The following is a 15,668-nucleotide window of genomic DNA, read 5'->3' as shown; positions in this document are numbered from 1 at the left end:
GCATCGCCGTTCCTGCACTGTCACTGGATCAAAATCCTGGAACTCCCTCCCAAACAGCATTGTTTTTATACCTACATCACACGGATTCCAGTGGTTCAAGAAGGCAGCTCACCACCACTTTCTCAAGGGAAATTAGGTGTGGGCAATAAAAATGCTGGCTATGCCAGCGATGTCCACGTCCCGTGAAAGAATTTTTAAAAGCCAATGAGCTCCAGATTCCCACCGCCTCTGGTGAAAAAAGTTCTCAAACTCCCCTCTAATGCTTCTGCCAAAATCTTTGCCCCCTGGTTATTGACCTGTCTGCTAAGGGGAATAGAGTATTCCTATTCACTCTAAGCTCCTCATAATTCTCATACCTCAATTATATCGCCCCTCAGCCTCCTGTGTTTCAAAGAAAACAACCCAACCTATCCAATATCTTTCTTCATAACTAAAATTCTCTGTTCCTGGTCCCATTCTTGTAAATCTCCTCTCTACTCTCTCTGGTGCAATCAACTCCTTCCTGAAATGCAGTGACCAGAATGGTCCGCTCCAGCTGCGGCCTAACTAGTGTTTTATAAGTTTCAGCACAACTTCCCTGCACTGATATTCTATCCCTCAGGTAATAACGGGAAAATATCCTGAGTGTCTTCTGAACGACCTTATCTACCAATGCTGCTCCCTTCAGGTATCTTTGGATATGCACTTCAAGTTCTCTCTGTTCCTGTACATTTCTCCATATACAACCACTTATTGTGCATGTCCTTGCCTTGTTTGCCCCCCACCCCCTCCCGCAAAATTCATTACCTCAAATTTCTTCAGATTGAATTCCATTCCTTCCAGCCACTGACCAGTCTGTTGATATCTATCTGCCGTCTACGGCTTTCTTCCTCACTTTCAGCCACATAAATAATTTTTGTATCATCTGCAAACTTCTTAATCATGCGGCCTGCACTTACATCTCCATCACTGATATATATCACAAAAAGTAAGGGACCTAGTACTGAGCACTGTGCAGTCCCAGTGGAAACAGTCTTCTAGTCACAAAAACATCTGCCATTAGCCTTTGCTTCCTGCCATCAAGTCAATTTTAGTTCCGGCTTGCTACTTTCCTTTGAATCTCATACTTTTATTTTTTTGACCAGTTTGCCTTGTGGGACATTGTCAAAAGCCTTGCTAAAATCCATATAGACTATGTCACATGTGCTAACCTCATCAACCCTCCTTGTTACCCCCTCAAAAAATTCATCAAGTTTGTCAGACACAACCTTCTCTTAACAAATAAAAGCAAAACACTGTGGTTGCTGGAAATCCGGAATAAAAACAAAAAGCGTATAAAAACTCAGGTCTGGCAGGGTCTATGGAGAGAGAAACAGAGTTACCACATCGAGTCCGATATGACTCTTCTTTGCCCTTGTCCTCACCTTCCATCCCAGCAACCTCTGTATTCAACGGATTATCCTCCGCCATTTATACACCACCACCGAACACATCTTCCCCGACCTCCCATCATTACAGGGACCATTCCCTCTGGAACACCCTGGTCAACTGCTCAATCACCCCTAACATCCCATCCCCTTCCTACGGCAACGTTTCATGCAAGCGCAGGAGATGCAACACCTGCCCTTTAACTCTCACCACAGATGCTATACGATCTGCTGAGTTTTACCGGCATTTTCTGTTTTTATTTCATATTTCCAACATGCGCAGTATGCATTAATGTTTAATTAATTCCACTTCTCTTCTAGGAATGATCACTTTGAAGAAATTCTACTCTTCTCTCGGACAGGATTTCAGTTTGTCTCTTCTCCCTTGTTCACCTTCATTGCTTTCTATTTCCATCCTTGCATTTGGTCAGGTATCTACCAAAACACGCTTTTATAGCCACAGCTCCTTCCTCAGCAGTTTCATTTCATCCTCTGACTCATCTATCACCTTAACAAAAATATTATATGAACATACGAACTAGGAGCAGGAGTAGGCCACTCAGCCCTAAGAGTCTGCTCTGCTATTCAATAAGATCATGGCTGATCTGATGTAACCTCAACTCCACAGTCTCACCTACCCCTGATAACCTTTCACCCCCTTGCTTATCAAGAATCTATCTACCTCTGCCTTAAAAATATTCAAAAAACTCTGCTTCCACTGCCTTTTGAAATTTCTAAAGGTTCGCGACCCTCAGAAAAAAAATCTCCTCACCTCTGTTCTAAATGTGAGACCCCTTATTTTTAAACAGTGACCCCTAGTTCTAGATTCTCCCACAAGAGGAAACATTCTCTCCACATCCACCCTGTCAATACCCCTCAGGATCTAATATATTCCAATCAAGTCACCTCTTACTCTTCAAAAGCTCCAGCAGATACAAGCCTAGCCTGTCCAACCTTTCTTCAGAAGACAAACCTCCCTTTCCAACTATTAGTCTAGTAACCTTGTCTGAACTGCTTCAAACGCATTTGCATCCTTCGTTAAATAAAGAGACCAATACTCCATACAGCATTCCAGATGTGGTCTCACCAATGCCCTGTATAACTGAAGCATAACCTCTCTACTTTTATATTCAATGCCCTTCGCAATAAACAATAACATTCTATTAGTTTTCCTAAGTACTTGTTGTACCTGCATACTAACCTTTTGCTATTCATGCACTAAGATACCTAGATCCCTCTGCATCTCAGAGCTCTGCAATCTCTCACCATTTAGATATGCTTTTTTTTTATTCTTCCTGCCAAAATGGACAATTTCACATTTTCCCACATTATACTCCATTTGCCAGATCTTTGCCCACTCACTTAACCTATTTCTATCCCCTTGTAGCCTCCTTATGTCCTCTTCACAACTTACTTTCTTATCTATCTTTGTGTCGTCAGAAAATTTAACAACCATATTTTTGGTCCTTTCATCCAAGTCATGAATATTAATTGCAAAAGGTTGAGGCCCAAGCGCTGATCCCTGTGGCACACCACTCGCTGCAACTTGTCAACCAGAAAATGACCCATTTATGCCAACTCTGTTTCCTGTTACAAAAACAGAATTACCTGGAAAAACTCAGCAGGTCTGGCAGCATCGGCAGAGAAAAAAAGAGTTGATGTTTCGAGTCCTCATGACCCTTCGACAGAACTTGAGTGAATCCAAGCATAAGCTGGTTTAAGGTGTGTTGGGGGTGGGGGGGGGGGGCGGGGTTGGGTGGGGGGAGAGAAGTGAAGGGGGTTGGTGTGGTTGTAGGGACAAACAAACAGTGATAGATAGAAGCAGATCATCAAAAGATGTCACAGACAACAGAACAAAAGAACACACAGGTGTTAAAGTTGGTGATATTATCTAAACGAATGTGCTAATTAAGAATGGATGGTAGGGCACTCAAGGTATAGCTCTAGTGGGGGTGGGGGGAGCATAAAAGATTTAAAAATATTTAAAAATGTAAATAGGTGGGATTCCAACAACATTCAAGAAGCTTGACACCATCCAGGGTAAAGCAGCCCGCTTGATGGGCACCACATCCACAAACGTTCACTCCCTCCACCATCAATGAACAGTGGCAGCAGTGTGTACCATCTACAGAATACACTGCAGAAACTCACCAAGGCTCCTTAGGCAGCACCTTCCAAACCCACAACCTCTACCATTTAGAAGGACAAAGGCAGCAGATACATAAGAACACCACCACCTGGTAGTTCCCCTCCAAACCATCCTGACTTGGAAATATATCACCCTCCCTTCACTGATCCTGGAACTCCCTCCCCACCAGCACTGTGGGTGTACCTACACCACAGGGACTGCAGCAGTTCAAGGCAGCAGCTCATCACCACCTTCTCAAGGGCAATTAAGAATGGGCAATAAATGCTGGCCTGGCCAGTGACGTTGACATCCCACAAATGAATAAGAAAAAAAGGGTTCCCTTGCCCTCAGCTTTTACCCTATCAAACGCTGTATTCAGCGGATCATCATCTGCCATTTCCACCAACTCCAGCGTGATGCCACCAACAAACACACCTTCCTGTCCTCTTTCAGCATTCCAAAGGGACTGTTCTCTCCACAACATCCTGGGCCACTCCTCAATCACCCTGACCACCCTAGGGTGGCCAATTCCCATTGGAAAAATTAAGGGACACTTGGGCATGGTGGACGTGTGACACTACTGCTGTACAACCTACACTGATGCCAGCTCATAACACTCTGCTCCCACCTCTGCCCCTCCCAACTCCCAACACCCCACTGCCCCACCCCCTCCCTGAGCACCTGCTGAACAGCCCCGCTCACAGATCACCAGCTGCTGCAACCGACACATGCGCAGGCGAAAAGGCTTCAGGAGAGAAAATCCAGGATAATTTGCACCTTGGGAAGTCATGTCCTGGAATGTGGGACAAACACTGAATTATATGATATTCGGGACAGTTGGTCACCATGCTTCCTAAAGCGCATTTCCATGCAAGCACAGGAGATGCAGCCCCTGTCCTTTTATCTCCTCGATCTGCACTGTTCAAACAAGAGAACTTTGGTTCAAGGCAGTTACTTAGACTGGCAGAAGGTAGGAAATGATGTCCCACAAGGGTTATTATTGGGACTCTGGTTGTTCACCAGTGACATAAATGATCTAGATGTACTTTGCATTCCTGACTTACAATGTCAAAATTACAAATAATAACAAATTGAGTGTATAGTTAATATTCAGGAAGTTTGCGACAAAGTACAAGACACTAACAAGCTTGCAGAATTGGCATACAAATTGGAAACTAATTCGATACAAATGCAGGGTGGTGCATTTTGGAGGAGGAAAAGAAAATCCTTTGAAAATAAATGTATAAATGGGGTAAAAATGCAAAGGAATCTAGGGGTACAGGTTCACAAATCATGAAAGTAGCAACACAAGTTAAAAAAACCATAAAGTAAAAACAAAGCACTAGAATTAATTTCTAGAGGACTAGATATTTTAAAAAGTAGTTCTGTTGAATTTACATGGAACCTTGATTAAATCACACTTGAGTAGTATGTGCAGTGCTGGTCTCCATATTACTAATTAGAAGTGCTGGAGAAAGTACAAAAGATTTACAAGGATCTTTTTTTTTAAAATTATTTCATGGTCTGTGGGCATTGCTGGCTAGGCCAGCATTTATTGCCCATCCCAAACTATCCTTGAGAAGGTAATGGCGAGTCACCCTGAACTGCTGCAGTCCACGTTGTGTAGGTGCACCCATGGCGATGTTAGGAAGGGAGTTGCAGGATTTTGACCTAACAACAGTGAAGGAATGGTAAAATAGCTCCAAGTCAGGAAGATCAGTGGCTTGAATAGTGGTGTTCCCATGCATCTGCTGCTCTTGTCCTTCTAAGTGATAGAGATCATATGTTTAGAAATGCTGTCGAAGGAGCCTTGGTGAGGTGCTGCAGTGCATCTTGTAGATGGTATACATTGCTGCCACTGTGCGTCAGTGGTGGAGAGAGTGAATGTTGAAGGTGGTGGATGGGGTGCCAATCAAGCAGGTTGCTTCATGCTAAATGATGAGAAGCTTGAGTGTTGTTGGAAATGTACATATCCAGGTAAGTGGCATGTATTAGATTAAATTCCTGACTTGTGTCTTGTTGATGGTGAACAGGCTTTGGGGAGTCAGACTGATTCCAGAAGAGATGATTCCAGAACTGAGACTGTAAACCTATCAGGAAAGGCTCAACAGGCTGGGGATTTTTTTTGATCTGATAAGGAAAGATCGTGAAAGGACTCAATAGAGTAGATCTTGACAAGATGTTTCCACTTGTAGCATGAGGTGGGTGGAAGAACAAAACCCAGGATTATGAAATATAAGAGAATCATCTCTTTTGGAATCAGTCTGACTCCCCAAAGCCTGTTCACCATCAACAAATCACAAGTCAGGAATTTAATGGAATACGTGCCACTTGCCTGGATACCTACATTTCCAACAACACTCAAGAAGCTTCTCATCATTTAGCATGAAGCAACCTGCTTGACTGGCACCCCATCCACCACCTTCAACATTCAATCCCTCCACCACTGACACACAGTGGCAGCAATGTGTACCATCTACAAGACGCACTGCAGCATACAGCAGCCTGGAAGGGACAGTGCAGACCTTGTCTTATTTAAACTCTGTACGTGTGTGGATGCATTGAAAACACCAGACGTGCACAGCAATAAGATTTTAAAAGGAATCCTGTTTGGTACTACATCCAGCTCTGTGGTAAATGGATTTGCTTAACTATTTAAGCAATTAAGACAGCTGCATATGACTGTACCAAGGGTCAACCATTAGAATTCAAAATTAATTAGAAAAGCTAAAATGTTAAACATAAATAGAGCTTTCTCTGATGTGGGAGACAATAGTCTTGACCGAAAGGTACAAGAACTTGCCTCGGATGACAACTGCAATGTGGTACAGTAAATTATCTGAGAAACTAGGGCAGAAAATTTCTTAGACTATGTCGCATCTAATCCTTCCATGACTGCAATTTTTTACTTACATGCAGTAAATTGCTGAAGAATGAGTGTTTAAAACAAAAAGTTATTCATTTTCTTATTTTTTTTTTCCAAATTCCAACTAAGACATTCTCCAGGGAACAATTAATGATTTTTTAAAATTTCAGTTTTGCAGTTGAGGTAAATCTCAAAGTTCTGACCATTTTGTCACATAGGGGGCTTGTTACAACAGTCTTAAAATAAATTGTGTGATTTTTTTTTTTCAAAAGATTACTCTCCACAAGATTTCCTTCGTGACTTGTGGAGAATCTTGGTAACTGAAAGAGATTCCAATGTTGCATAGCCTCTTGAACGTAGAAAAAGTTCCAAAGCTCATCTGATGAAAAATGGTATTGGACTTGAAAATTCAAACATACTGCTCTAGCCCAGCACAAGCAGTAAGCCATATGGCTTCCTTACGTGTTATAAATATATGGTTCAATGCTTGGCTAACTAGTTCTTTGATCATTTATTAAATCAGACCTCAATTATTCATTTTTGAATAATTAAAAAAAATTAAAAGCTATATCAAGAGATCACATTAACATTCTGATAAAGAAGGCATCATGACTTACTTTATCCCAAAGTTATTAGGGAGCCGAGGTGTTTGTTCTTTCTTCTGTTTTCCAATTGCTGAGGTGGAAGGGATAGCATTCTCAGTTGGGCACTCTTTTTGCTTATTATTCATACATTTGTTGTTGAAAGCTGCAGGTGTTTCACTTGCATTCAAGCTTGGTCTGCAACACAGTTGATGAGAACAACTTAGCAACAACCCAAAAGAAAAAATAGCATTTAAGAGGAAAGGACTAACTTGTAAAAGAAAACATTTCTTAAACTATAATTTATACATTTAAATTTGACGCTCCTTTCTGCAGAATTATGACACAGTAATGGCTAGAGATTACCAAGCAAGTGCCAAACACTGCCCAAACTGCAACTGCCAATGTGTTAAAATTTAGAATGATACAGCACAGAATGAGGCCATTCATCTGATTGTGCCTGTGACAGCTCTTCAAAGAGCTATTGAATTAATGTAATTCATCTACTTTTCCCATAGCCCTGTTGTGAATATGTATCCAAAGGTGAGTCTCTTGAAGGAGTATTATTGATCTGATTAGAAAATTGACTCTGTAGCAAGAGAGAGAATAAAGGTGATGGGCAGATTGAGACAAGTAGTGTCCCAGAAGGATCTGGGCCTCAACTATTCACTGTATTCATTAAAAACTTAAATGATGGGAAAGAAAGCCACATATCCAAGATAGCCAATGACACATGGATAGGTGGCATTATTAACTGTGTAGACGGAAGCATAAAATTACAAAGATATTAACAGATTAAGTGAATGGGAAAAAAATATTGCAAATAGATTTCAATGTAGATAAGTATGTGGTCATCCAAAGATATGTTGGCCTTGGAGGGAACGCAGCATAAATTTAACGGAATGATACATGGACTCCAAGAGTTAAATTGGAAAAACGGATTACGCAAACTAGGTTTGTGTTTCCCTCGAATGTAAGAGGGATGATTTGATCAAAGTATTCATGGTATCAAGGGGGACAGGTATGATAGAGAAAAAACATCTCCACTGATTGGAGAGTCTAGGAATAGGGAGCACTGTCTAAAAATCAGTCAGACCTTTCAGAAGTGAAGTTAAGAAACATTTCTACATACAAAGGGTAGAAGAAGTTTGGAACTCTCTGAAGCAAATGCTAGTAGATAATAGATCAATTGTTAATTTTAAATCTGAGATGAATCGATTTCTTGTTAACTAAAGGTAATAGAGATAAGGGGCAAATCAGATCAGATCATTTTCTCATTGAATGGAGGAACAAGCGCAAGGAGCAAATAGTTTATTCCTCTTCCCGTGAAAACAGGATAAGGAATTTAACACTGAGGGATTGTCAGGCTGGAAGCCAGTTTGGGTGATGGGTGAACGAGACTTGGTGCAAGTTAAAATATGGGCAGCAGAGTTTTGGATGAGCATGTTTATGTAGTGTGGAAGACTGAAGTCCGGCCAGGGCAATACTGAAATAGTCAAGGCTGATGGGAACAAAGGCAATAACAAAGATCTCCCCTAGTATTGCTCATTGCTCTGCTACTTCACCGCTGACTACCTGGAGGCAGGTTTAAAGATTGCTTCTGGAATGCCTGGCCCGACTACAACAGAAAACCAGGTACTAAACCACAGCCATGTCTAAATTATGTACTGAGAAGGCCATAACAAGCCCGAGCAAAACCAGGAGTATAAAAATATTTGTTTCTGAGTTTGGCAGATAGACATTTTGCATCCTAAACAGGTGCACTTTTAAGAGTCAGATGGTGTTTTATTTATTACCAAATCACGCATGAACTGAAGATGCTGTTTAATCCCGATGCTTATTTTCTGTTAAGTAATAAATCATTTCTTTCTTTACAAAGCCATGATATATGGCTAAATTTTCTTCAGCAAAATAAGCCTACAAAGGTAAAGATAAAACTAAATCATGTGGAGATAAAAATACATTTTCCCAAATTCTGCCCCTACACCAGTCTCCAGAACCTTGGTATGGTTAAACTACTGCATAATGTCTCACCAGCATTACTTGCTTCTTCATTTTATAAGCAAATCTAATTTAATACATTAGTTGCAAAAAATGTCTTCCAAAATGATGCAAGATGCGGTGAAGTCCTATGAATATCCAGCAACAAAATTTATAGCAAAAGAGTTACTTGCCTGCCTAGTGGTCTGTATAGCCCATATTTTTAAACATGTGAAGGTTTAGTATGAACACCAAAAAGACAAAAACAATGGTAATTGGAAGGAATACATTAGAAGAAACTAGAGTGAAAATTGAAATGGATGGTGTCATTCTGGATCAGGTACATATATTTTGGGCAAATGATAAAAGAAAATGGCACATGTGATGCAGAAGTTAGGAGCACAGAGGTAGCCAGAAGTAATTTTTGAAGATGTGTTAACAAGAAGCTCATAAGATGTTACACTCGATCCACTTTCCTATATGCCTCAGAAACTTGGGCAATAAGTAAAGATCTGTGGAAGAGAATAGAGGCCTTTGAAACATGGATGCTAAGACGTATGCTAAAAATTCCACATACTGACCATCAGGCAAATGAAGAGATATTTGAAATAGCAAGAAGCAAAAAGAACTCTAAAAAGTGACATCCAGAAAAGAAAATGTCAGTTTTTTAGCCATTTGATCAGAGCTGAAAAGGTATAGAGACCTCTTCTGAATGTAAAGTGGAGGACAGCAGAAAGAGGGGTTGACCTAGGTGTAGTTTGATGACGGATGACACAAAGTGGTGGATGGCACAAGATGGACAAGCTTGGCATTCCATGATGACAGATCTCCTGGCAGGAGTAGCTACAAGCAACAGCAGCAGATTTGTTTTCAGTTTATAGGAAAAAGATTCATGCTACAGAAGGTATCTGTTGAGGTAAGCACAGGCGAGGGGTATTGGGAAAAGAGAACCTGAATCAAGATATTCAAAATGTTTTGACAATAGCTGACTTTGGAGGAACCATCTATTATTAACATTGAAATCTGCAGATGGTATAGGGAGACTCTTGCAGAAAACAATGTGTATCAATTGTAAAAAAAATCTGACATTCTGAGAGTTCAAATCTCATTGGTCAGTCGGCCAGGGTCCTGTTTGGAATAGGAGTTAACAGCAGCATCTGTCTATGCCCAACCAACAAGAAATGACAGGGCAATTTTCTCAACATAAGAACATTAGAAATAGGAGCACGAGTAGACCAGTCAGCCAGTCAAGCCTGCTCCTCTATTCAATACCATTTAGGCTGATCTTCTACCTTAATTCCACTTTCCCTCCCACTCCCCATATCCCTCAATTCCCTGAAAGATCAAAAATCTATCAATCTCTGTCTTGAATATCTTCAACAATGGAACATCCACAACCATTTGTGGTACAGAATTCCAAAAATTCAAAACCCTTAAAGTGAAGAGAACTCTCATCTCAGTCTTAAATGATCAACCTCTTACTGAGGTGCCTCTGTGTTCAAGATTCCTCAGCAAGGGGAAACAGCCTTCAGGCCCTGTCATGCCCCTTCAGAATCTTGTATGTTTCAATGAGATCACCTCTCATTCTTCTAAACTTAAGAGTATAGGCCCAGTTTAGTCAGCTAATCATAGGGCAACCCTACCGACCTAGTGAACCTTTGTTGTACCACCTCCAAGGCAAGAAAATCCTTCCTTAGATATGGAGAAAAAAAACTGCATACAGTACTCCAGGTGTGGTATCAAAGCTCCATATAATTGCACTCCAATCCCTTTGCAAGAAAGGCCAAAATGCCATTTGCCTTCCTAATCGCTTGCTATTCCTGCATATTAATTTTATGTTCCTTATATGAGTACACCCAAATCTCACTAATATCAACAAGTTAGTTTCACACCTTTTAAAATATATTCTGCTTTTCTATATATCATATTTCCCCAAATTATACTCAATCTGCCACCTTGTTGCCTGCTCATATAACCAGGCTATAACTCTTGTGCTGCTTCTTTGCATCCTCCTCACAACTTACTAACTTTGTACTGTCAGCAAATTTAGATACATTACTTTTGGTTTTGATCTTAGATACATTACTCTCTGCTTCCTGTCTGTTAACCAATCTTCCATCCACGCTGATTTATCAGTCCCCAATTCCATGGCTCCTTATTTTAACCTTTTGTCCAGCATCTTATTAGATGCCTTTTGGAAATCCAAGTATGCAACATTTACTGGTCCACCTTTATCTTACTGACTAATTACATCTGCAAAAAAAACCTAACAAATCTGCGAAACACAATTTTGTAAAACCACGTGACTTTGATTTTCTATGATTTTCTAAGTGCTAAATTCTAGTATTTTTCAAATGACTGAAGTCAGGCTAACTGGCCCACAGTACCCTGTTTTCTCTCTCTCCCCTTTCTTGAATAGTGGTGTTACACTTGCTCACATCCAATCTGCTGAGAATGCCTATAATGGACCACCATTTACTTTCGCTACTGTCATCCTTTTTATATACTTGCAGAAGTTCTTCCAATCCATTTCTATATTCCTGGCTGGTTTACACTCATTCCATATTTTTCACCTCCCCATCAACCTTTTGATTGTATGTTGCTGGTTTCTAAAATGCACTCAATCCTCAGGCTTACTACTATTCTTTGCAACATTATAAGCCTTTTCTTTCAATCCAATACCATCCTTAACTTTGGAGTGAGCCATGGATGGATCTTTCTTCGAGTTCTTTTTAATGCAAGGTGTTTTTGTTGAACATTTTGAACTTTTCTTTAAATGTTTCCCATTGTTTATCTATGGTCATGTTTTAATGTGTGTCCAACAGGTTGATGTGATAGGCCTAGTGTGGGGCTAGAGAGGGTTAATGTGCTTTGCGTTCTATGTGCGCTAGTGTGCTTCTTTCTCATTTTTAGCCTGCAACACTGGCTAGCAGCAATGCAAAAACGAGAGTCTCTCCCTATCAATACACACTGTTCCATCTTCAAGTCCTCTGCTGTGCTTCCACATAGTGACATACTAAAACTGGGTCCCTCACAGCCCTCGGCTAAAGTTTCAGGCACACACAACGTTGGCCAACCAGCGTGTGGACGTAAAAACAGACAATGCTGGAAAAACTCAGCAGGTCTGACAGCATTAATGGAGGGAGAAACAGTTAACGTTTCGCGTCTAGACGACCCTTCTTCAGCAGCTCTGAAGAAGGGTCATACACACTTGAAATGTTAACTCTGTTTCTGTCTCCACAGGTGCTGTTCGACCTGCTGAGTTTTTCCCAGTATTTTCTGCTTTTATTTCTGATTTTCAGCATCCACAATACTTTGCTTTTACATCAGCATGTGGACATGCCTAGCACTCATGAACCAAATTCCTAGCTATGGGCAAATAGCCTCACTGCCTTTTGGATACCTTGAGAGAGAGACGATGATTAAGGGAGGAAACCCTGACAAAAAATCTGGAATGGAGCCCAAAGTCAGCCTGATGCCTAAATATGTCATCTTTTTGGAAACTCCTTCAACCAAGCTGTCGTGCTCAGCATATCTTTAGGCCCAACTGGCCAGGCTTGAGCCCTGGGGAGGGCACTCAAGTTCCACTGCAGAGCATAAACACAATGGTGTTAACTAAGAGAAGCAGTTATGAGGGATAAGCCCAAATTAATTGGTATAGAGAACAGATGCTACAGGCTGTCTCCAAAGATGTGAGGGACAATCATGTACCACTGGTCAGCTATCTCACGCTTAGCTAGGCAGCCCCCAACTCATAAGGTGCTGACCCTACCATGGTCCACCTGCTTCAATGGGTACTCAAAAGTTGCTCAACAAGTGAACCAAATCTATTGCACCAGGCAGACAAACAAAACAAAAAAGATGCCAACTCTTCAATTGGAGAGCTGGAACATCAGTAACAGATGCACAACACTGACAGACAACTTGCAACAACACCTGCAAGATTGCAATGACCAATATGGAACTTGATAAGCTGAATATTGACTTAGTGAGTCTTATCCCCTCTAGGGAGGCTGAAAGTGGATCACTGAAAGAAAAATCACACATTCATCTGGGAGGGAAAAACTTCAGAGGAAAGGCATGAGCAGGATGTAAGCTCCATTGCAAGCAACTCACTGCTTTTCAGTGATAGAGCCCTCAACAAATGGTTCAGAAAGTGCCCTCTCTATTTGCTTCTCAACTCAAACAGGGCCAGTTACCCTCATGAATACCCCTGCTCCAACACTGTGCTCTGCTACAGAGACAAAAGACCAATTCTATGAGGAAATTAACACTGCTATCAGCAGAATCCTTATGACAGAGCATCTTAAATTACTGGGGGATTCCAAAGCAAGAGTGGGCGCAGCCCATAAGGCATGGCCCACTTTCCACTCACATCACAGCACAGGAAAGATAAATCAAAATGAACAGAGACCACTTGCTGCTAGTATGAGCTTTGTGTACCTAACACTATTTTTGCCCCAGAACAAACCATGCCACAAGATATCCTGGAGACATCCAAGGCAAGGACATTGGCACTAGCTAGACCTGGACATCACTAGATGTGATTCCCTCAACAACATTTGTGATGCCTGCAGCTACCACAGCTTTGACTACAATACAGATTAGTCTCAGGTGCGCACCAGAGTCAGGATGCAACTACAAGCTTTTTATACCTCAAGATCAAGAGTTCAAATCTCACAACGGCAAACTATGAAACAATGTAACTTCATCTGAAAGACAGATGGAAACGTGTCTGTACTCGAAAGAGTTACAAGCTTTTTATTCAAAGTAGAAAAGCTGTCCTTGTATCTGTGTCAGCCATACCGCCTATCCAGATAAGAACCAAAAGTTCCTTGACTCGACTGAACAGGCGTTCTCTGGCATTCCCACATAGATCGCATAAGTGAAATGGAAAATACTTTGAGACACCATCTACAATACTGTACTCTCAATGTATGGGAAGCAAAAGAAAAAAACGCTGACTGGTTCAAGCTAACATCACTTTAATAGAACATGTCATTGAAGCCAAGCAATCCGCTCTCATTAATTACAAGAGAGATCAGAGCAAAAAGATTCTGAATAAACAAAGAGCTGCTTGAGGTAAAATCCAACAGACTGATAGGCGCTGCGCCAGTGAATACTGGTTGCAGCTTTGACAGAATATCCAGATGTCCTCTGAAACAGGGCACACAAGAGGCACATATGATGGGATCCCAAGGGCAACAGGCCCATCAGCAAAGAAAACAACTCTTGCAAACAAAAGCAGGGGAGGTCATCACTGACATCAATTATCAGTTGGAGAGATAGGTGGAATATGACCGTGAGCTGTACTCCAGGGAAAACACTGTCACTAAAGAAGCTCTAGACAACAAAGAGTCTGCCCATCGTGGAAAAGCTAGATACCAAACACAATTTGGAGGAGATTAACAAAGCTATTGGCTCACTTACCATTGGTTAAGTTCCAGGTGATGATGCTATACCACCTGAATTCATCAAGCATGAGAAACAGGCAAGAACCATGGTGACCACAGCGATTGTGAGAACTATTGCGACGTCTCCCTGATGAGCATCATGGGAAAACTATTTAGTTACCCAAATGCTCCTTTCCCTCTTCTACAGCATCTTTCCACGCACGCACAATAGATGCAACATCTGCTCTTTTACCTCCCTTCTCATTGTCCAAGTGGGGTGGGGGGAAGGATGATATTGTGGAAGGTGATGGTGGGGAGGCGGTGCGGGGTTGCAGGCTCTTTCAGCAGGTCCAGCCTATGCCACCAAGGGGGCCCTCCAAGAGTGAGAGTGTGTCTGATCAGGAGGGCCTCAGCCTTTAGGGAGGCCAGGATGGTATACCTGGCAGTCTCCCAATGTGGCATATTTCTTCACCCACCTCCCCCCCCCCACAGCTGCTGGTAAAATACCAGCAGTGGCATGATGAGGCCCTTGCCCTTAAGTGGCCACCTAAGGGCCTCATCTGGCTTCCAGGCAGGAAGGGCATCCTCGATCTTCCCATTCCCAACTTTCTTAAGTGGAGTTAGTAAGACTCTCTTCTACATTGGGGAAACCAAATGCAGACTGGATGGCTGCTTTGTGGAACACCTGTGTTCAGTCCACAAGTGTGACCCAGATCTTCCTGTAGCTTGTCATTTCAATTCTCCACTTTGCTTCCACTACGACCTATTTGCCCTTGGCCTGCATATATGCCAATGAAGCTCAACCCAAGCTCAAAGTACTAGCACTTTATCTTTTGACTCAGCACTCTTCTGGACGCAACACTGAGTTCAACAAAGTTAATCGTAAGCTCGGTTTCATGTTTCTTATTTTTCTGGTTTCTTTTATTCATTTACTTTGCTTTTGAACGGCTGCTATCCAGCTGTTCTCACCTCATCCAAACACTTCTGTTTCTTGCCCATTATCACTCCCTGTGGCATTTGTACCATGAAACCTTTTATCATTTAATCGCTCATGCCCTCCAACCTATCAGATCTCCCCTTTTACTCTTCATTCCCATCTACCCCCTTTCACTTGCTCAAAACCTATGACATTTCTATTAGTCCTCAGTTGTGATGAAGGGTCATCAACCTAAATCATTAACTCTGTTTCACTCCAGAATTGTTACCTGACCTAAGCATTGCCAGCATTAAATGCAAGTTTGATTTTCAAGACTAATGCCTTAATTTTAACTGCCTTCGCCAAATGATAATGGTGCATGGGGAGTAGTTAAGTTT

General features: G+C 41.6%; 1 protein-coding gene and 1 long non-coding RNA gene across 4 annotated transcripts in view; one reads left to right on the top strand and one right to left on the bottom strand.

Annotated features, from left to right (window-relative positions):
• LOC121276910 overlaps positions 1–15,668 on the bottom strand; it is a 144,881-nt gene that overhangs the window by 62,713 nt on the left and 66,500 nt on the right. For all 3 annotated transcript variants that reach the window (XM_041185556.1, XM_041185555.1, XM_041185557.1), the window contains one exon: positions 7,018–7,179. In XM_041185556.1, coding sequence (XP_041041490.1) covers positions 7,018–7,179 — 162 coding nt within the window. The remainder of the gene's footprint in view (positions 1–7,017; positions 7,180–15,668) is intronic.
• The window catches only part of LOC121276912, a 66,209-nt gene that overhangs the window by 30,691 nt on the left and 19,850 nt on the right, over positions 1–15,668 (top strand). The gene's annotated exons all lie outside the window — the stretch shown is intronic.

The sequence above is a fragment of the Carcharodon carcharias genome, chromosome 4 (genome assembly GCF_017639515.1).
Source record: "Carcharodon carcharias isolate sCarCar2 chromosome 4, sCarCar2.pri, whole genome shotgun sequence".
Lineage (NCBI taxonomy): Eukaryota > Metazoa > Chordata > Chondrichthyes > Lamniformes > Lamnidae > Carcharodon > Carcharodon carcharias.
The sequence above is the reverse complement of the archived record's forward strand: the minus strand, read 5'-3'. Positions and strand labels throughout refer to the sequence as shown.